A 23,206-nucleotide genomic window follows, 5' to 3' on the forward strand; every position below is an offset into this window, starting at 1 on the left:
AATTGATTTGGCATTCTTTGGAGGGGGAGAAGAGAAGCTGTCATGGAGATAACTTATTTTGGTAATTAATTACTCACCGGCTAAAAAAGAAAGCTTCCAGTCAATCTAAACCTTTTCCACCTTAATTTGAATTTATGGTTTCTAGTTCTGTAATCATACTTTATACTTTCACTTGTCAGAGTCTTATATACCTTGATTGTCTCCTTTAAGGTGTTAGTTTCCATGCTCTGTAGCCCATATATATGAAGTCTTTCTTCATATGGATGCCCTTTTGCTGATCTGACTAGATAGGTTGCCTATCTTTGGACCCTTTCAAAAAGCTGTGTTTTTTTTTTTTTTAGGTGCTGTCTCCTACTTAACCGAATACAGTATTCTAAGTGTGGTTCTACGATTGCTGCATACAGTAATATTATGACCTATGACCGACCCGTGTCTACAAGTAAATTTTGGAATAAATCACCAATAGGACACCAAAGGCTTTGCTAGATGCCTGTCTACATGGCTCACAGAACCTCATGTCCATCCATATTACTTTTGCCTGGCAACCCAAAGGTCGCGGGTTTGAATCCTGCCTCGGGCTTGGATTTTCTTTCTAAGCTTCTCCAATCATTTTTGTACTGTGCAGAATAGTAAAACTTCCAAAAATCCTCCACGTTATTTTCATTGCTTGTATCTCCCAAAAACCTTGGGAGGTGCATTATGGCCACAGAAGCCGATTCGCCAACAACTACCAAAAAAAAATATATTACTTTTAAATATCTTTCTTCCTGTACTGTCTTTAGTTTGACTCCAGCAAGTGAATAAATCATTTTGTTTGCTGTTCCCTAAGTGAAAAACCTTGCACTTTGTTTCGTAGCTGTTGCTTGTACCAACCCTGAAGTCAACTTAAGCCCTCTTGAAGCTCTGTTTGGCACTGCTCATTAACTACTTTACTAATCGTGGCATCACCTGCAAATTTTGCTATCACACCGCGTATCCCTTTGTTGATGCCATTTATGAAAATCAAAAATAGTAGTGGTCCCAATATCTATCCTTGGTGGAAACCCACTTCTTACATTAACCCAATCTGAAAAATAACCATTAATCATAACTACTCTCTTTTATGATTCCAGAAAACATGATTTTCCTTTTACAAAAAAATGGAAAGTCATGTTTTCTGGAATCATTTTTAAACTGAAAATTTTACTCTCATAATCTGAAATTTTAATATCATTAATTGCACGCTCTCCAGCTTCACTCGCATAGTTCCTTCTCGCCACAAAAGATCTTTGTTCTGCAAATATTGATTCAAAGCACAGTAGACTTTCAGAATAACGGCACTTTCGGGGGATTCACAATGCCGTTATTTGAATTTTTCCGTTATCTCGAAAGTTTTAGCATTAATATATTTAATATAGAAATAATGAGGTTAAATAAGAAATAGAGATATGAATAATGCAATTTTATTAACTTCACGTAAAAAAATATAAATATGTTGACGTTCCAATGTTATATTCTGCCAGTAATACTCTCCTACTTATGCCTGTTCTATTTTCTATTATTATATCATTTGTAACTATGTTTTAATATTCTTAATTCTTCTTCTTTTTTTCTCTGTATGAGGCTTATTAACTTTAGGAGCCAAAGTGAGGGTTTTTAATTTAAAATGTAAAGCAGCAGTATAATCCATGATATCAGTACAGAATTCACTTTCAAAATGGCGAATTTAATAAATAAACATTCGATCTCAACGTGCTGTTATTTTGGGTGCTGTTATTTCAACAGTCTACTATACCTGTTCAATTTATCTGCAATGTTAGCAGAGTTATCCACAACTTTCATGCATCCATTATGCAAGGGTCTGATCTAATTTGCTCTTTTCTTCTTAGTATTCGTGTACAAGAAACACCTTTTGTTCTTTCTCTTTCTTTGCTATTTATCAGGCGATTTCCCATAATCTCCCCTCGACAGCCTAACCCATTGGTGAGGAACCTGCGGCCTTTTGGGTTACCAGTTTCAACCTTTTGTCTATTTCACTCAAATGCAAAATCTGCCATTTATTTCATGACATTATACCAAACTCAAAATATTTTTAAGGTAAAGTTTATATATCGTTATTCTTCTTATATAAATTAGTGTACATTTACTGCATACATTAGCAAAAGAAATATAAAAATATTGGATAGTTATCCAATTGTGTAGTTAGCAAGAGGCCAGTAATTGGCAAACTGGCAATCACCCAGTCATTCGCATCACAGGCCTGAGAACTTCTTAAGAAAGAACTGTAACATGTTAAAAAAAAATGTATGCATTGCCTTTTCTAGTTAAGGAAAATAATAATGAATTATATATTAAAGTAAATACAAAATAAAGCATTTATTCTAATTTACTAATCTTTACAGAATATTATTGTTTCCCATATAGATGATATGGCATCACTTCCACTTGAAACTGAACTTCATTTGGTAATGTTACCTTTCTTATTAGTGATGACTCATCTCATTGACTGCTGTCAGTATCAATTGACATTCTGGTCATTCTCCCCAGTGGCATAGGTTTCCAGTGCTTGTTTCCTTTAAAATTGAATCTTCAATCAATCTGTGTATTTCATTTTTAATTTTTACTGGTTACCCGATTATTTCAAGAAATAAGAAAAGAGCATAAAGGAAGAAAAGAGAGTATTCAGTGAAGAATGGGAATTGCAGTATTGTGTAGTTGCATTGAACGATAAATGTTTGCTCTGCGATGCCATATTGGCAACAGTGAAGAAATACAATGCATATCATCATTGCGACTCATAAGGACAACAAATATGCTAAACTAGAAGAACCTTGAAAGTCTGCATATAAGAAAATGAAAGCTGGAAAGCAGCAACAAGTATTCAAAACTACGTCAGGACAAGGGATGACACTGAAGCGACACATGAAGTAGCATATATACTTGGAAGAAGAGGTAAGCCATTTAGCAATGGAAATCATAAAAGAATGCATTAATGAAACTGTGGGATGTTTAGATTCAGCTAAGGTTAAGAAGTACAAACAATTACCTCTTTCAAGGAGAATCATAACTGATCGGCAACATGAATTAGCCCGTAATATAACAGAACAACTTCATGCAATATGCCAAAGCGAAGTCATTTATTATTCTATCACCTTGGATGAATCTACTGACTCTGCACAGGTGGTATTTTTTATTCGTGTTTTGCAGATTTTCATTGTCATGAGGGGTTACTGACTTTGGGTACCCTTACTGCCAGGACACGTGGAATTGGCGTCTTCACCATCTTCAAAGAAAAATGCCATGCAGCCAAACTGATTTTATTTATTTTAATAAATGTATGCACAGATGGCACATGAGAGGAAAACATGAAGGATTTGTTGTGTTACTGTAGAATGAATTGCCAGATCCAGATACTTTGATTTCCTTGCATTGTATCCTTCATCAGCAGAATCTATATGCCAAATCTACTGTTGACACATTAAATAAAGTTATAGGTATTGTAAACTACATTCAAGCAAATACATCACATGACCAATTTTGCAATGTGCTTCAGCTGAATGCTGAAACACTCGAGCATGGATATGCCATATCATTCTAAAGTGTGCTGGTTGTCCCAAGGACAAATACTTGTCAAACTTTTATCTTTGTGAAAACAAATCACAAGCTTTTTTGAGGAACTGAATTAAGTGTGAATTGTTAAAGTGTAATTCTGTAGAGATATTGCATTTTTGTGTGATATAATGTCAAAGCAAAATGTTCTGAATATTTTTTTTTTGCATGGTAAAACCAAATCTAAATATGATGTAGCTTAAAATACAAGCATTTTGGAAAAGGCTAACCTTTTTGAAGACCTTGCTTAACCAATCAGAACTTTCAGCTGAACACTTTCCTGACCGGGCAAAATTAATTAATGAACAAGATACAAACAAATCATTAAGGAAATGCAACGTGAAAGTATACAAGTATACATTTGTTTTCACAAAGATAAAAGTTTGACAAGTATTTGTCCTTGGGACAACCAGCCCACTTTAGAATGATATGGCATATCCATGCTGAGTGTTTCAGCATTCAGCTGAAGCATGTTGCAAAATTGGTCATGTTGTGATGTATTTGCTCGAATGTAGTTTACAATACCTATAACTTTATTTAATGTGTCAACGGTAGATTTGGCATATAGATTCTGCTGAAGAAGATTACAATGCAAGGAAATCAAAGTATCTGAATCTGGCAATTCATTCTACAGAATTGCAACAAATCCTTCATGTTTTCCTCTCATGTGCCATCTGTACATACATTTATTAAATTACATAAAATCAGTTTCGCTTCATGGCATTTTTCTGTTCTAGACTCTCTGATTGAAGAATACAATGAAAGGTTTACTGATTTTGAGAAACATTATCTCACACTGAAACCAGCTTTTCAACCACGCCTGATTGATGTCTGCAAAGCACCTGATGACTTACAAATGGAATTAATTGAGTTCTCAGAAGATAATATTCTGAACTCTTTGGTATGAAGAAGGATCCTCTTTAAATATGAAAATGCTTGTTTTGGCACAAACTACTATTGTGAATCAACATTTTCGTATATGACACAAATTAAAACAAGCTCGAAATCTCAGATGACGGATATTCACTTGGAGGACCAATTAAAAGTACTCTCAATGATGTTGAAACCAAATATCAGACTGATATCTGGCATTAAGCAATTGCAAAAAAAGTAATCGAATGGTTCATTGTCTAAATTTGTCCATTTTTAGTTTTGTTATCATCTTTGCTAATTTATTTGTTTAAATTCCTCATACAATAACAGGCTGTAATTAAAATTGTAAATATGCCTACAAAAATATAATTTTTTTTTGTATATACAGTAGAACGCCAGTTATCCGGAAGTCAGTTATCCATAATAATTTGAGAAAGGATGAACTGAAGTTTTTTTTTTTTTTTTTTTATTAATGTGGTAGTACAGTAAGCTCCGGTTATAGTGATCACATTTGCAAATTGAATTTTGATTATAATAAGTGAAAGATCGAGTTTACTACCTGTTTATAACAGATTGTACAAACAAAACCCATTAAACGAAAACTGCATATCATTTTTATTGTTTTATGGTTGTGACCTTCAGAAATGTGCTTTAGAAAAATATTTCACAGAGACTAGTGGGTTTTCTCGGAAACCATGACTGAATTTCATATTACTTTAGCTCCAGATTTGGTAAGAATAATATCAGCTCAAAACTGTGCAATTTATTATTTTTCTCATTTTTTTACGGTAAAATGTGAACAAAAAGAAAACGCATAGTTTTAACCTTGCACCAAAAAAATGGAAATTATTAATAGAATTAAAAAAGGTGAAATTTTAAGAAATCTCTCCAAAGAAGTCTCCAATGTGGAGACTTCAACAATTTATGACATCAAGAAAAATTCCAACAGAATTTGTGTCGATTATGGATAGTGAAGGAGGATCTAGCAGGAAAAATATGATGTAAAACCTGAAAATGCTGCTTTAGAGAGTGTACTCACTTTATTTTTTTGTTTTCTTCAGAGCGAAGTTTAGGTGGACCAGTGTCTAGCCCAATGTTGTGTGAAAAAGCATTGGATTTTAATTGAAAATTCAGGTAATGAAGGTTTTAAGGCAAGCACAGGTTGACTGAAAAACTTTAAACTGAGACATGGTATACGTGAACTATATGTTCAAAGCGAGAAACTTTCTGCAGACGAATTGGCAGTGGTGTCCTTTGAAATTTAAGTTTGCTTCAGTTATAGTAAATTATGAGAAAAAAAAACGTTTTTATAATATTGATTAGACAGGCTTATTATGGAAAGCATTACCGAGAAGACGCTAGCCACTAAAAGAGAAATGCCTGCACCAAGTTTTAAGATGAGAAAAGAGCGAGTTACAGTTGCTGTATGCAAATGCCACTGGGACGCACTGATTGTCTGATCGATTTAAAAAACTTTCTAATTTTCCTTTTTTTTTTTTTTTTTTTTTTTGTATAAAAATGCCTGGATGGATGCTTCTGTTTTCCCAGATGGGTTTATAAATTTTTTATTTAATTTAATCGTAAAGAAGTAAGATTAAATTTATTTATTAAATATTAAATTTATTCAATTTTACTGGAAAAAAATTTCCGGTACAATTATCCAGAAATTTTTCCGATTCGATTATCTGGAAAATTTGGCTATCCAGAAGAGGTCTGACATCAATTATTCCGGATAACTGACATTCTACTGTATTTAATTCTCAGCATGAGGCCTAATAGTATCTTGGTTAAATAAAATTTGGTCTTTCAATCTAAAAAGGTTCCCCACTCCTGGCTTAACCTCTTCTGCAATATTGTTGCCTATCAGTTCGTAGTTGTTATAGACTTCAGGGTGACAACTCCCTCCCATCTAATTATTGTAGTTATCAATTAACCACCATCTCTTAAACTATCTAGAAATCTTCCATCTGATCAGTGAAACTCATCTATGGACAAAGTCAATGGAAAGTTTGGTGAAACTCAAGCAGTCTCGCTTGACATTTCAAAGGCTTTTGATCATGTTTGGCATAAAGGTTTCTGTACTTATGGTTTGCCAACTGTTTTTTGTAATTGGGTATCCAGTTTTCTCCCTGACCACTCACCGCGTGTCATGGTAGATGGCGTGACACACGGTCTATCTTCTGACTTCTCCACTGATGCAGGTATTCCCCAATGTTCAGTTCTTTCAATCACACTTTTCCTCATTAATATATTAATGACCTTCCATTGACCAGAAATCCAATCCCTAGTTTTGCTGATGATAGCACATTGCATTCTGCCTTCCAATTTGAGAAACCTTGCCCACCACAAACATCTTTAACTTTTCAAATATCCACTACCAGTTCCTTAAATGCTGATCTCCAGGTAATTTTCTAATGGGGCAAAGATAATTTATTGATAATTTATATCAATCCTTCTAAAATCAATGATATTGATGAAGGTTTGTTTGTTTTTTAGGAGCATTAGCAATTAAGGCCATATTGCTCCGGCGGGGGGGGGGGGGGTATGCAGCGGTCATTTCCTGACCTTTCCGCATCCTCATATTTGGTGGTCACAGGTTCGAATCCCGGTCTAATCAAGAAGCGTGTGCTACGCACTTGGACCATAATCTGTCACGCTGGTCCTGTGTGGGTTGGCAGATCGACTGTATTTAGCAGTCAGGGGCTTGAACCCCGGTCTACTCAAAGAGCGTGTGCTACTGCATTCCCGCTCCTGACAACTCAGCTACAGGGGCCTTGATGAAGGTATATCAGGTTTAATGTCCACGTTTCCAGATGATACAAAGGTTGGCAGGGTAATCTAAAGACAGTATGCTACTCCAACTGGATCTAAATAAGTTGGGCAACTGGGCTGAGAAGTGGCAACTGAACTGAAGTTTAACATTGACAAATGCAAATTACTGCATATGGGTAGGAATAACCGAAGAGAAACATACCAACTGTGTGGTATGTTTCACTCAGGGAAGTGGAAAGCGAAAAAGACCTGGGGGCAATTGTGCATTCAAATATGAAGTTCGCTGGCAGTGCAGATGGGCTGCCAGGGCAGGTTATGGAGTCTTGTCAATGATATTGGAATTTTGCTAGCAGGGACAGGGAGGTGATTATCCAGTTATAAAAGGCAAGGCAATGGTCAGGCCACACCTAGAGTACTGTGTACAGGTCTGTAGGCCTCATTTTAGGAAGGATGTAGATTTGCTAAAAAGAGTACAAAGAATGGCAACAAGATTGGTGAGGGGAACAAAGGGGTGCTCTTACCAATAAAGGCTTAAGTTCTACAAATTGCAGTACCTGGAGAGTAGGCACCTGTAAGGTTATATGGGTTGAGCAAGCTGAATGCTAATGGGATTCTTCTTCTTGTTCAGATTAAGAACCTGAGGGGCCACAGATTCAAATTGAGGAAAGACAGTTGTAGAATAGATGTGTGGAATTTGCCTTTAGCCAGTGGGTAGTTATTTGGTGGAACAGATTTCCATCTTTTGTTGTGGAAGTTAATAACCTAAATAAATTTAAGGCTGGGCTGGACAGGCATTTGGAACAAATGGAGGGGTAAAATGGGAGGGTTTTTTTTTTTTTTTTTTTTTTTTTTTTGGCTGATGCTGCATAAGCTTGCTTTCTTGCATCATATGCCTCTGCTAATGCTAATCTATTTCACAAAAAGGACTCTGCTCCTATGATTGCCTTCGCTACACTCCAATTTCTAGGCAAGATCGCATATCTCTATTGGAATTACCCTGACTTCTAATCTCTCATGGCATAAGCACATCACAAATATTGCTTCCACTGCACCAAAAAAAAAACTGGGTTTTCTATTTTGTTCTTGGTGTTACTATTTCTCTCAAATAGCTGTTCACTCGGTACAAATCGCAAATCCACCCTACCATAGAATAATATTCCTAAATCCAGGATAGTACCCCCAAAATGTCTGATGTCTAAGTTTGCTGATGAAACAAACGTTGACAAGGTGGTTAATGACACTCATCAGGGTGAACTACTTCAACAAGATCTAGGAAAATTAGATTGATGGGCTAATCAATGGCAGTTGAAGTTTAACATTGAAAATGCAAGCTACTGCATATGGGTAGCAGTAACCCTAAAGAAACTTATCAACTCCACTACCCAGAATGTGTGGTACTACATTCTGGGTAGTGGAGAATGAAAAAGAACTGGGGGTACTTGGCTGTTAGGGCGCCTCTGTAGCCAGGTGGGAAGGAGCAGCAGTGCGTAGCACATGCTTCTTGATTAGACGGGTTTTAGCCCGTCACCACCAAATACGGAGGATGCGGAAAGGTCAGGGAATGACCATCGCATATCCCGGAGCAATATGGCCTTAGTCGCTAATGCTCCTAAAAACCAAATAACAAACAAACAAACTTGGCTGTTAGACATGAAATTCTTTGAGCAGTGGACATGCTGCCAAGACCACTCATGGGATCTTGTCGATGATATGCAAAAACTTTGCTAGCAGGGATAAGGAGGCATTATTATACCTTTGAATAAGGCCATGGTTAGGTTGGGATACTGGGCTGTATCTTGAGTACTGTATACAGGCCTGGAGGCCTCACTTCAGGTAGGATGTAGATCTGCTGAAACGGGTGCAGAGAAGGGCAACCAGACTGATGAAGGGAACAAAAGCGTGCTCTTACCTAGAAATGCTTCAGTTCTGCAAATTGCAGCAGTGGGGAAATCTGATCGGTGTTTAAAGCCTTGAATGAAATGATTAAGCAGAATGTTAATGGCATTCTTTTTCTTGCTGAGCTATACACAAGGGTGCATAAATTAAAGTTGAGGAAGAATGGTTACAGAATAGATGTGCAGAAGTTTTGCTTTCAGCCAGCAGGTGGTTGATTGTTGGAACAGGCTTCCATCTGTTGTTTGGAAGTGGATGGATTGAATTAATTCAGAGAACTAGAAGGATATGGATGGGTGAGTTGTACTTTTTTTTTTTTCTTTTTCAATTGCCATTTTTACTACTACTAAAACCTCTCTCAGGCTTCTAGATTCCATTCAAAAGATGGCAGTTAGGTTAATTAATGACTCATATCTAACAAAGTTTCTCCAGTGTTTGTCTCATGGACATTCTGTTTCTGCTGCATGCATTTTCTATAGATGCTTCCATGGGCACTATTCTTCTGAGTTGGCTTCTATAATTCCCATTCAACCTTCCAAACCAGTCTGAACATGTGCCACAACCAGACATCCTTTTACACACATACCCAACTTTTCTTCCTCATTTATTCCTTCAACTTCTGTTTTTTGGGACAACCTTCCTTCATAAGTATTTCCTGAAAATTGCAATCTACAAAATTAAAAGTCTAATGTCAACAAGTATCTTCTTTTATTTTCTCAACCTTCAACCCATGCACGGTACTAAGTACTATAGGTTCTAATACCTCTCTTGCTTTGAAGTCTTTATGGGGGGGGGAACAACTTTCAAGGGTGTGAAGTTGCAAAGCTGCTTCATGATTAGCCTATAGTACGCTATATAGGCAGTAAGGTACTTTCAGTGATGAATCTACCAGTTATTGTTAGATCTTATCTTGAATACTGTTTATAGGTGTGGAGGTCTCACAAAACAATTTGCATTTACATTCACACAAAGAAGTTTTTAGGGATAGGATACCAGATGTGCACCTAATTCTAAATGGGAGAATTTGGTATTTTTGAATGTGTCTATTAATAAATGATATGATAAAATCATTTATCAATAGTCATGTGGTGAACTTCAGTGTATATTTAGCACTGATTTCGAGCATGCAGTCTGTTTTTTCCTAGCACCTTCAGTTCGCAAAATATATTTTTGTTTTTGCATATTTAGAATTTGCTTTGTCTGTTTATGTTAGATGGACTGCTGGAAAAGTTCTGGGTTTAGGAGTTTTTTTTTTTTAGATGTTCTTGTATTGGTCAGTTTCCAGTCTGTTCTGCCCCACATACGCTCAGATAGCTATACAAAGAAAACTTACCAGATCGGTCAATCATTTGGAGCAATAAGTATGTGTTAATGTTGTTACATATCTTGCTCTTCATATAGTTTTTGATATCAGTTGCAGTTGCTTGAAATGCATTTTAAAAGGTGTCAGTGTGTTAATTCACCAGATAGTATTTGTTGGGTGTAAGGTGCTTGCAGAATTTAATCCTACACAGTTTGAAACACTGCCATTAAAGCATACAAACTTTATTTCACATGCAAATTAGGTGATCAGGACAAGAGGTGGGCTCTTCATGTATAAGGAAATGGAAGCTTGAAATCCTTCAAGAAAGTTATTGAACATTTTTGGGCAACAGCAGAGAAGAGAACTATGAAATCTTAATTTATTATAAACCTACCAAAATCATGGTTGCAGTATGTCTCTAAAAATAACTTCCATTTCTCATTTGGACTTTTGCCCTCATAACCTTAGACATGTTAATGATGAACGTAATGAATTTTTTTATTGGAATATTGCTGTCATGGAGAAATGTTTACTCTTTCCTTGTCAGTATTTAGCATTCTGTTGCTGGACATTGATTAGAGACACCCCTGATCATTGCAAAAGAAAGTGCAAACAAAAACACTTTTTTATCTTTATTGTAATACTTCTTAAAAATTCATTAAGTGTTCCTTATGAAATGTGTCGGTGCTAGGAAATGTCTGACTTCAGATTTGAATTCAACTTATCAAAATCCACAAGCTGTACCATATTTCAAGCAGAAAAAAATCAGAAGCTTAAATTTGTACTCCAGTCTGAGAGTGAGGTAGAAGAGAAATTGAAGCCAAAAGTAAATAAATCACCTAGGCTGAGAGAACAATCCACTTAATTTAAAAAAATCAGCAAAAGAGGTAAGCACACGTTTAGCCATAATTATTTATCATAGCTTCAGGAGAGGCTCTGGATGCTCCTTGGATTTAGGAGAGGTCACTATAAACTAGAAATTTGCCAATGTCTCTCCTGTTTACAGAGAGCAAAGTGAGTAACTGCAGTCCTGTAAGCTTGTTTGACTTCTGTACTGGGAAAATAATGGATTCAGCATTTATAGAAGTAATGCAGGATCACATTTTGATATGAATGAACTGCAATTGCAGCATGCGTTTATTGAGGGTAGGTCTTATCTGATCAGTCCAATTGGATACTATGATGTTGTAAAAAAGAAACGGGATGCAAAAATTAATTTTGACATTCACAGATTTCAGTAAAGCTTTTGGTGCTGTTCCCCATGAATGTCTGCTGTACAAATTGGAGTAGTGTGACATTGGAGGCAAGTTCCTGTTGTGGAGAAAGGGATAGTTGAGTAGTAGAAATCAAGAGGGTTGTTATAAGTGGACACTGTTTATCTTGAACTAACATTATTAGCGCAGTCCCTCAGGGGACTGCGCTAATTAGTGCTGGGGCTGCTTATTGTTTTCAGTATTTATTAATGATATTGATGAAGGCATATCAAGTTTAATTTTATAAGTTTGATAATATGAAGGTTGGTAGTGTTGTTAATTGCAGGAATCAGGGTATGTTACTGCAACAAAACCTAGAGAACCTGGGTAGATGGGCTAAGAAGTGGCAATTGATGTTTAACATTGAAAAATTCAAGATACATTTGGGTAGCAGTAACACCAGAATAACACAAATTTCGTGATATCACACTCAAGGCAGTGGAGAGTGAAAGAATATTGTACCACACTGCTTCACAGCTGTTAGTTTATTCCAGATATGTACTGCATACTACCCTGATTCCTTGAGAAAACTGGTATGCAACCCCCCCCCCCCCTTTGTTTCAGCTTGTTTCCATGCATCATTAAGTAACAACAGTAAGAAACAGTTGTATAACAATTTGTACAGATTTCTTTTTTCAACTGTGTTTTTGGTAATTGACTATAAAGTAGCCAATCATGCCAAAGGAAATATTTCACAGTGTTAATAGAGGAAAGAAACATTGTAACATTTCACATTCAATATTTCATTGTTATATGTACTGCGTTGAGTCTCCTACTTTCACCTTGTCTATTGGGATGACACTCCTCACTGTCAGTTGGTAGTTTGATCGCAAATGTCCCTGAGTTATAGTGCCACACACCTTGACTGATTTGGTATTGTAACTTAAAAAGCATACTAAGACATTTTTTAACATTAATGAAGACATTTTTAACATCAATTTCACTTGGAAGGGATATGATTTTTGCACCAGCATACTGAAGAATTGCAATGTCGTGAAGGCAAAAAGAGAGGATTTGGTTGATGCAGAAGGTTGTTATTGTAGTTGGAGGTTTTACAGTGCAGTGGCAGCTAAAGGCCATTATGCACCAAGATGCAAAAGGAAGAAATATGAAATTCTATATACACAACTGAGATAGCACATGAATGCTACTTCCAATCACAGTTGCTATTATTAAAATAAAGTCAACAAGCTCCTGAAGTGTGAGCATCTGTTTTGGGCCAGTATTCAATATGGCTAACTTCTGTCTACTGATGCATTTCCAAAGTGTATTTTTACAAAAATGCTTTTAATTCATAATTTGTTACATTGAGTGTGATATCTACATACTAAACTTCAGCCGGTATGGTGCTGCAATATCAACTGACTAAGCTCATATGGAAATACTGTGCTAAATATTCTGGGGGGGTCTTTTCATATGAGCAGAATTATTTGTTAGATTTTTTGATTTATATAACAATTTTTGAACTTGGTTTTAATTTCTGTTTTCTGATGCAAAGAATACCAAATTAAGCTCTCCCTCTTTTTCTTTCCACTTTAAGGAGGTCTCATTCAAGATCAAGGTCTCGATCACATTCCAGGAGGCATCGCAGTCGATCTCGAAGTCGTTCTGGAAGTCATTCTAGGAGGCATCACAAAAGTCATGGACGAGTAGAATCTCGGTAAGAAGTATTCTTTAAAGGTTCACCCCCTCAACCCCACCTTTTCAGAAGGTGACAAGTTGCCTGATTTTTGAATTGATGTTATATAAGTGGCTAAAATATGTAAATTGGAACATACATCATTTAAATATTTAATGTTATATTTTGTTGTGTTTCAGGAAAATATTGTTAGTTGAATATTTGTTTATCCTAGGCCTCCAAATTTATTTGCAATTTAAATGCCACATGTGGAATTTTGGCACCAGAATAAAAAAAATAATAATAAATAAAAAGGTCTTCTGGTACATCTGTTGGATTCAAAACCTTCCTCATGTGATGTGAAAATCTTCATGCTTTAATTGCTTGTTAGCGTTAAATTTACATAATGCCAAGTTACCAAAGCTGTGAATTTGCCGATTTCACTCAAACTTAAACTGGGATGTACATTTGGACAGCGTGTTGATTATCAGAATCCAGGATGTTTTTCTCATTGCATGGTTCGTGCTGTGTGCTAATTAAATTTTTTGGAATAAAAGCCAAGAAACAGTTAAATGAACATTATATTATTCTTTATTAAGGTAATATATCCTGTTAAATAATATGATAATAAGAACAAGTAATATCTTCAATGTGCCTCTAAGCCCCTCTAGGGGCTTAGAGGGTAACAGGTATTCTGTGTGTTATCAGACACTCAGTCTGAAACACTGACGGATCCAATATCTTTTTATTTCAAAAGATTTAGAAGTCTGGTTGGCCTGCCTCCCTAAAATCCACTCATGCACACCTTCTCAATGGTAAGCCCTGTTACGTCACTTAGGTGGCAACGAACGTGTAGAGTCTTTCTCTTCAAGATGCCTGGTCAGTGTGAAGAGGAAAATACCAAACCCTCTAGCACATGACAGTAAGACGAAACAAATGGCCATCAGTCCCCAGCAGCTTTCACTCCCCCTCTTACAGCAGCGAAAGGATCAGAGTGGAAGCAGAGGGTGCTAAGAATCTCTGGGGTACGACCAGGCTGCCATGTATGGAAACTGAACTTCACCTGTTACAATGTAAGATCGCTCATCGGTGAAGACGGGATACTAGAGTTGGAAAAGGAATTAGAGAAAATGTGAATTGGAATATCATCGGTTTGGCTGAAACAACAAGAAGAAATAAATCACTTATAAGTTTATCAAGTGGAAATCTGCTGTACACCAATGGAAACAGTGCCACAGAAAGGGATATAATGATTGAAGGAGCAGTAATTGAAAAGGTAGAGTCATATACTTATCTGGGACAAGTCATGAGCTGTAGTAATGATAAATGGCTGGAAGTCAAGTGAAGAATAAATTTTGGATGGGTAGCATTCAGGAAATATAGTCATATACTGAGGAGCAATATTCCATTTCGTCTGAAATGTAAAATAATGAACCAATGTGTACTACCCACCATGACTTATGGAAGTGAAACTTGGGCACTCAACAAAAGAATGGAAGAGAAGCTGAGCACTACACAGCGAAGAATGGAACGAATTATATTGGGGATCAGACTGTTAGATAAGAAGAGGAACGCATGGATTAGGCAGCAAACTCAAGTAAAGGACATTCTTATCAAAACTAAAGAACTAAAATGGTCTTGGGCAGGACACAGCTCGAAGACATGATGACAGATGGACTAAGAAAATAACAGAATGGTACCCAAGTGGAGCTAAGAGAAAACCTGGAAGACAACAACGAAGATGGACAGATGAAATTCATGAGTTTGTGGGTAGTAAATGGATGGCCATTGCACAAAACAGAAGGAACTGGAAAGTTGCTGGAGAGGCCTTCATCCTGCAGTGGATTGAAAATGGCTGATGATGAATATTTTCAATAAGAAGAATATTGTTAACAAAGGGCAAAAAAGAAAAATTGTTTCCCAACTACCTCATCTCCTAATGTTTAGCAATGAAAACAAAGCAACTATGAAGTCACAACTGAAATTATTCTAAAAATTAAGTATAGTAATGTATTTTTAAATAAAATAAATGTGTATACAAGTTTATTTTAAGTAGGCAAGTGATATTGGGGAGGATTTGCATAGAGTTTTAGTTAAAAATATATAAACATTACCTTCTAAAAGTGAAAATCGAGTGCTGAATATGTCAGTATGGTATATTCAGTTATGGCAAAAATTTTTGCAAACAACAAATGAGATCCTTTTCTAGACTAAGAAATCACAATTAGAAAAGCATATTGATGACTTAAAAAACATAAGTGTGTTTAGATATGGTTGAACCACACTGAATATGCATGGTATGACTATTGATAATCTGTACAGGTTGCAGAGAATCTGTAGTAGAAGACTGTTTATTTGCAATTCCAAACAACTAAATACTTGAGGATCAACATGAGTTTTAGTACTGAAAGCCATCGCACTCATATCAAGTTCAGTGAGGTCACCAGTGCCTCATTGAACTTGATAAATCATATTACTTATAGGTGTTTGGAGCATACCATCTTTTATATATACTGTATATATATAAATTTTGTTCCATTTATTAACCCTTAGAATGGAAAGAAAAGAGAAGAGGATGCATCTAGGAGATCTCAAGGCTGAATCAAATGGTTTCAAAGATATATGCTCACTATCCAGCAAAAATATGGAGAATTTTTGGAAGTAGACTGTGTCAGCATGCCCTGATTTTACCATGAGTTTGGTGTTGGATAACCAATGGTTATAAGTTATAAAAGCCCAAATAGAAAAAAAAAAGGGGGGGGGGGTTAAAAGTATAACCCCCCCTTTGTGAAGAGAGAGAGAGAGAGTATTAGCATGTGTAATATTGCAGGCATCCACAAATGCTTTCATAATAATTTAAGAAAACATGCACTCTTTCATTTCTTACAGTATCTGTTATGGCTGTTCATTTATGATGCTAAACTATTGTACTTCTCAGTAGATCAACAAATACTTTATATAAATAAGATAATCTTATTTTTTATTAGTACCTCCCTGAATAAATGTATTATCAGTTGATTTCTTTTGCAAATATTAAAGTCTAATATATTTTTGTATTTACATCATAGATCATCCATTTAATATACTGTGTTAAATAATTCATTTTCTTAAATTATTATGCTTGTAACACTTGATTAAGGTGGGCAGGATAGTTAATAATAGTAATTGGAGTATTGTACTTCGGCATGACCTAGGCAGCTGAAGTTTAATTGACAAATGCAGGGTAGTTGTTATCAAACTCATGGACATCTAGGACAGCTAATGGAGTTTTTGCAGTAATATACAAGAATTTTGTCAGCAGTGATAAAGATGTGTCTTTCAGTTGTATTAAGCAGTGGTTAGGCAACATCTTGAGTACTGGCTGCAAATTTGGAAGCATTATTTTCGGAAGGATAAAGCTCTGTTGGAGTAAGTGTAGAGAAGAGTAGCAAAGTTATCAGGAGTACAAAAAGATATTCTCACCAAAACTTTCATTCTGTATTCTGAATTGCATCACCTGAAACTTGGCATCTAGTGGGGGGGGGGGGGGGGATCTGATTATAAAGTTTTTAAGGCTTTAAATGGGTTGAGTAAACTAATGGCATCCTGACCTCATATGACAAACAGGAAGTATAAATTTAAATTTGCAATGGATGGTTGTCAGCTCTGGATTTACATTGGAGACTTGTTTTGACTCCTTTTCCATCTCACTTACAATATAGTTTAACATCATCTTTTGCAAGTAAAAATAATGAAACCATTTCCCATTTAAATCCAGAAATTTTTAAAAAATTTGCATATTTTTGTAACAAATCAGTGTCTGTTATGTACAGCATTTGCAATATTTTTTTGTGTAGTTCCATGCTAATTGACAGAGTCCCTTAGTAAGATTCCAAAGAAAAACTACAACTGTTATGTTAATGAATTGGTAGATACTACACTGATATATTATGTGGTAGATTAAGTAATTTATTATTGAAATGATACGATTTTAAAGATTGAACCACCCCAGTTTCAAACACTGTATGGCTGTTTTGGGAACTTACTGTTCCCATCTTCAGTCCTATAGGGGTTAGAACATTGAGGAGTGATACTACAAGTTTTCAATTTGATAATGATATTTGTTGATTTGAATTAAGTTAAATAGAGGATAATTTGATTATTTACAATACAATGTATTATAATTACATCTACAATATTATAACATACCCTATTATACAATTGCTATCTATTTATTACACTTTTGCTAATATTTCATAAACTAAATATAGTTATGAAAAATCCCTGGAGTTACTCTTTAAGTTAGGTTACCATAATAATCTGGTACTGGAGTGGAGTTCCTTGGTCTGGTTGGGAAGGACTGGGAGAGTTGATCGAGTGTTTCTATAGGTTGGGTTTGACAGGTGTTCTCAGTTATTGCTTGACTAAATCTGCCAGACTTTTGGGGATATATTATGGAGGGAAGATTAGGCTGGTTTCGAGGTTAAGAGATAGGAGATGGGAGGAACGATTTGAAAGTGTATCTATGAATTTTTCTAAACTTTGTAACTTATTTTGGATTAGTAAACATGATCTGATCAATTGACATATCTGTTCAATAATTGATTGTGTTATGCTACCAAACCCATTAAAATTTAATTTAATATTTAATTACAATATCCCAATAAAATTGTTATACAGTTGCCAAATTATGATTATTACAATAATGATGATGATAATAATTTTTGGTTGATTATTGCTTATTTAAATTAAAGTTTACTTTAAATTTTAAAATTAATTTTGGGTTTGACTGGGACTACCCAAAGTTACTTTTTCCATTAAGAGGCTTGATCTTTTTACTGAGAATTTCTTCAGAATATTTGCACATGGAATAGGTTGCACTTTATAGATTTTGTAGATTTTAAATTGTAGTTGTTAAACTTTGAAGTCCATTACTAATCTGGTTGTCTTTCTTTAAACCCTCTTCAGAACTTCTGTGCTATTAATCATGGACAAGACACCATGTGCCTTCCTAGTTGCCTGTTTAGATTGCATGGAAAATTTCACTCAGGTTGAATCATAACCTGTCTTTATCATCTTGAACCACTTTTAACTTCTCTCTCTCTCAGCTTACACATGATTTCATATTCATAAGCTTATGTTTAGAAACATTACAGTTTAGTTGTCATTTTTTGAACCCCATGTGAAACTGACCCAAGTTGTTTTGTAACATAACCGCCTTTAAATCATCAGCAAACTGTTTCCCTTTGATACCCTCATCTATATCTTTTGTGAAAATTATAAATAGGAGGGGACCCAAGTTGTTATGCCAGTAACTCCAACTTTATATAGTAGCAACCTTAGTAAAATAACAAGAGGAGTTTACCCCAATATAGTACATAGAACACTTTCGTATGATACCCTCCAGAAATAAAAACGAAAAAATCGACAACTTACCGGTACATTAGAGTAAATTATAAATAATTAAATAATCAATTTAACACAATTCAAATCAATTTAAAACAATTAAATCAAATTAAAGCAATTAAAAGAATCTAACGAAAATATTCAAAACGATTTTCCTTCCTGAAGCTGACAACGCTTTCCGACCGTATGTCGTGATCACAGGAATGAAAATTACCGAATCGGGTTAAACCTGAAACTTAAATAGTGATTATTTGTCTTCGCGCATGCGCGTAAAGGTCCACGCATCGGAGATCAAATATGGCCACCGAACATTAACAGAATTCTCGTGTAATTTAATTTCAACGGTTTCTGCAATTAATAGTCGTGTATAATTACGTTGAATGTTAAGTATTTTGGCCTCGTTAAATAAAAAAAGTATGTTTTTCGTTAATGAAATTACGCGCATGCGCGAAGACAAATAATCACTATTTAAGTTACAGGTTTAACCTGATGCGGTAATTTTCATTCCTGTGATCACGACATACGGTCGAAAAGCGTTGTCAGCTTCAGGAAGGAAAATCGTTTTGAATATTTTCGTTAATTCTTTTAATTGCGTTAATTTGATTTTTAATTGTTTTAAATTGATTTGAATTGTGTTAAAATTGATTATTTAATTATTTATAATTTACTCTAATGTACCGGTAAGTTGTCGATTTTTTTCGTTTTTATTTCTGGAGGGTATCATATGGAAGTGTTCTACGTACTATATTGAGGTAAACTCCTCTTATTATTTTACTAATATTATTATCAATGTAGAACATATTGAGTATTACAGCTCTGATTCATACTATCTAATTAATTTTTAAACTCTTATTGACTATTTCATTCACTTCCTGTCTCTCCAGTAGTGTACAATCAATACACACAATTAGGGGAGATTTTTTGAATGGCTTGGTGCAAAATTACATTAAATCTACACTAAGGTACTCGGCCCAAAGTTACCATATTACCAAAGTTACCATAGTCTACATTCACGCATGAGGAGTTATTCAGGAAGGAGAATGATGTAGGTAAAGTAAACATTGGCAGTGAGCTGGATGATTTTGTAATAACTGAGAGTAAAGTGGAGGAGAGATTGTTGAGGATGAACATAAAAAAGGCACCTGGGGTGGATGGGATCTATCCAGTTATATTAAAGGAGGCAGCAAAGGAAGTAAGCAAACCCCTAGCCATAATTATGAGAGCTTCTTTGGATTCAGGGGAGGTACCCATAGACTGGAGATGTGCAAATGTAACCCCAATTCACAAAGGAGGATCAAAGGCTGACACAAGTAATTATAGACCCGTTAGTTTAACTTCTGTTCCAGGTAAATTAATGGAGGCACTGGTTAAAGAAGCACTGCAGGATCATCTAGACAAGAATTCAGTTATAGCTCAGACGCAGCATTTTTTTATTAAGGGCAGGTCTTGCCTGACCAATTTGATTGGATACTATGATGTAGTCACAAAAGAACTGGATGCAGGGAATAACTTTGATATTATATATTTGGATCTTAGAAAGGCTTTTGATACTGTTGCACATGGAAGACTGCTGCTATGGATAAGGGGATGGTTGAGTGGCAGAAGACAGAGAGTGGTAATCAATGGACACTGCTCAATGTGGACTAATGTTATTAGTGGAGTTCCTCAGGGTTCAGTGTTGGGTCCGTTGTTGTTTTCGGTGTTTATGAATGATATTGATGATGGGATATCAAGTTTAATGTCCAAGTTTGCAGATGATACAAAGGTTGGCAGGGTTGTTAAGGACACCACTGACGCTATGCTGCTGCAACAGGATCTGGAAAGGTTGAACAGATGGGCTGAGAGGTGGCAAATGAAGTTTAACATTGACAAATGTAAAGTACTACATATGGGAAACAGTAACCCCAGAGCAACGTATCAACTCTGCGGTACTACACTGACAGTGGTGGAGAATGAAAAAGACCTGGGGGTAATTGTGCAGGCAGATATGAAGTTCTCTGAGCAGTGCAGACGAGCTGCAAGAGTAGCTCATGGTGTCTTGTCAGTGATATACAGGAACATTTCTAGAAGGGATAAGGAGGTGATTATTCCCTTGTATAAGGCAATGGTTAGGCCACATCTTGAGTACTGTATACAGGTCTGGAGGCCTCATTTCAAGAAGGATGTAGAGCTGCTGGAACGGGTACAGAGAAGGGCAACAAGATTAGTGAATGGAACAAAGGGTTGCTCTTACGAAGAAAGGCTTAAGTTTTGCAAATTACAGAGTCTGGAGTCTAGGCACCGGCGAGGTGATCTGATAGAGGTGTATAAGGCTTTGAATGGTTTGAGCATGCTCAATGCCAATGGGATTCTTCATCTTGCTCAGAATAATCAGCTTAGAGGGCATAAATTCAAATTGAGGAAGGACGGATGTCGGATAGATGTGCAGAAATTTGCCTTTGGCCAGCGGGTGGTTGGTTGGTGGAATCGACTTCCATCACTTGTTGTTGAAGTTGATAGCCTAAACAAATTTAAGGCTCAACTGGACAGGTATTTCAAGCGAACGGAGGGGTGAAATGGGAGTGGTGTGTTTTTTTTTTTTTTTTTTTGGCTGATTCTGAATAAGCTTGCTTTCTTGCATCATATGCCTCTACTAATGCTAATATTTCTTTCCTAAAATATTGCCTTCAAAACAACATAGTTCCGAAGTTTGCCAGGGTGAATTTAAATCAAAAAATTTCAGGCATAAAACAACTAACACTGGCGACATCACGTAATACTTTTTTATTTAACGAGGCCAAAATACTTAACGTTCACCGTAATTATACGCGACTATTAATTGCAGAAACCGTTGATATTAAATTACACTAGAATTCTGTTAATGTTCGGCGGCCATATTTGATCTCCGATGCGTGGACCTTTACGCGCATGCGCGAAGACAAATAATCACTATTTAAGTTTCAGGTTTAACCCAATTCAGTATTTTCATTCCTGTGATCACCACATATGGTCGAAAAGCGTTATCAGCTTCAGGAAGGAAAATCGTTTTGAATATTTTCATTAGATTCTTTTAATTGCGTTAATTTGATTTTTAATTGTTTTAAATTGATTTGAATTGTGTTAAATTGATTATTTAATTATTTATAATTTACTGTAATGTACCGGTAAGTTGTCGATTTTTTTCATTTTTATTTCTGGAGGGTATCATACGGAAGTGTTCTACGTACTATATTGAGGTAAACTCTCCTCTTATTATTTTACTAATATTATTATCAATGCAGAACATATTGAGTATTACAGCTCTGATTCATACTATCTAATGGTAGCAACCTTACATGGCAGACACCATCGAACTCTTTACCAAAGTTCATAGCTGCCAGCTCTTTGTATTTATGATGCAGAATGTTTCTTTTTAAACTTGGTTTGACCCCTTCTCTGGTCTGTCCATTGTAGTACAGTTGATACCGAGTTTCTCTATCTTCGTTGCAAAAAAAAAATTAGTAAAACTGCATTTACTAATTTGGAATCTAACTCAGAATTTTAAAAAAAATTTACAATTTATTAATTTCGTTGATGAACGTGAATGTGATAAATTCCTAAGGATGGTTTGTCAGAATAGTTAAGTTATCCACAAAGGGGAGGGGGAAGAAACAGCAGCAGCAGCAACAACATACTTTATTTTGAAGGTTTTCATGTCTAATGCAATGCATGTACAGCCTAGTGATGATAGCCTCTCTCAGTTTAGAAAGAAATAAAGATTGGTAAAAGAACTTAGTTTATTAAAATCTAATGTAATTTAAGGATTTATTTTGAAAGAATGTAAACTGCGTGTTTTCTACTCCCAACACACTTTTCCGATAGTCTAGAAATATGGGCCAAAAAACTGTTCTCTCTGTCAGTAAATTTCTAAAGGCTGTCTTACCTGTCAGTCACAATTATAAAGACCAGTGAGAGACGTACAGAGAATATGCACAAATATCAAACCAAGTTGACACAGCAAAACTGTTAACTGTTTTGTACATTGCGTAAAAAAAAAAAATTTCAGATCAGTTCTGTCACTTTTAACATGAGAACTTACTATACACTATTATAAAAGAAGAAAGAGTGATGTATGTTGATCTGTTGTTGTTGGGAACTGACAAGTACACAAGGACACATGAAATATAACAGATTATCCCTAGTCATTCTTGCCATTTTATTAATTTCTCATAGCAGTGCAAAGTTAGAACTCTTTCTAGTGCAGTTTTGGAAATACTTTTGATAGATAAGTCTGATCAGCAAGCAGTACCATTGTTATAAACAGAACTTTGACTGAACAGGTGCGAAGTCTGTTACAGTTTCTTTCTTCAAGCAGTAATATTAATAAGTTGATGTGTAAGATACATTTGAAACTAAAATTCACAGACAGAAAATGTTTGGGTAAACATGTTTAAAAGCATGCATTACTGGTAAACAATCCTGTGGCTGTATTTTAATATAAAATGTGTATTTTTTCAGTGAAATTTAATTTCTAATGGAGTATGGACTTGGGAAAAAAAATTG

General features: G+C 35.5%; 1 protein-coding gene across 1 annotated transcript in view; it reads left to right on the forward strand.

The window, feature by feature from the left end:
- The window catches only part of LOC150076464 (uncharacterized), a 40,032-nt gene that overhangs the window by 11,488 nt on the left and 5,338 nt on the right, over positions 1–23,206 (forward strand). The window contains exon 2 of the mRNA XM_090388029.1: positions 13,223–13,342. Coding sequence (XP_090244155.1) covers positions 13,223–13,342 — 120 coding nt within the window. The remainder of the gene's footprint in view (positions 1–13,222; positions 13,343–23,206) is intronic.

The sequence above is a fragment of the Mastigoproctus giganteus genome, chromosome 13, assembly GCF_048544385.1.
Source record: "Mastigoproctus giganteus isolate SK-2022 chromosome 13, ASM4854438v1, whole genome shotgun sequence".
Lineage (NCBI taxonomy): Eukaryota > Metazoa > Arthropoda > Arachnida > Uropygi > Thelyphonidae > Mastigoproctus > Mastigoproctus giganteus.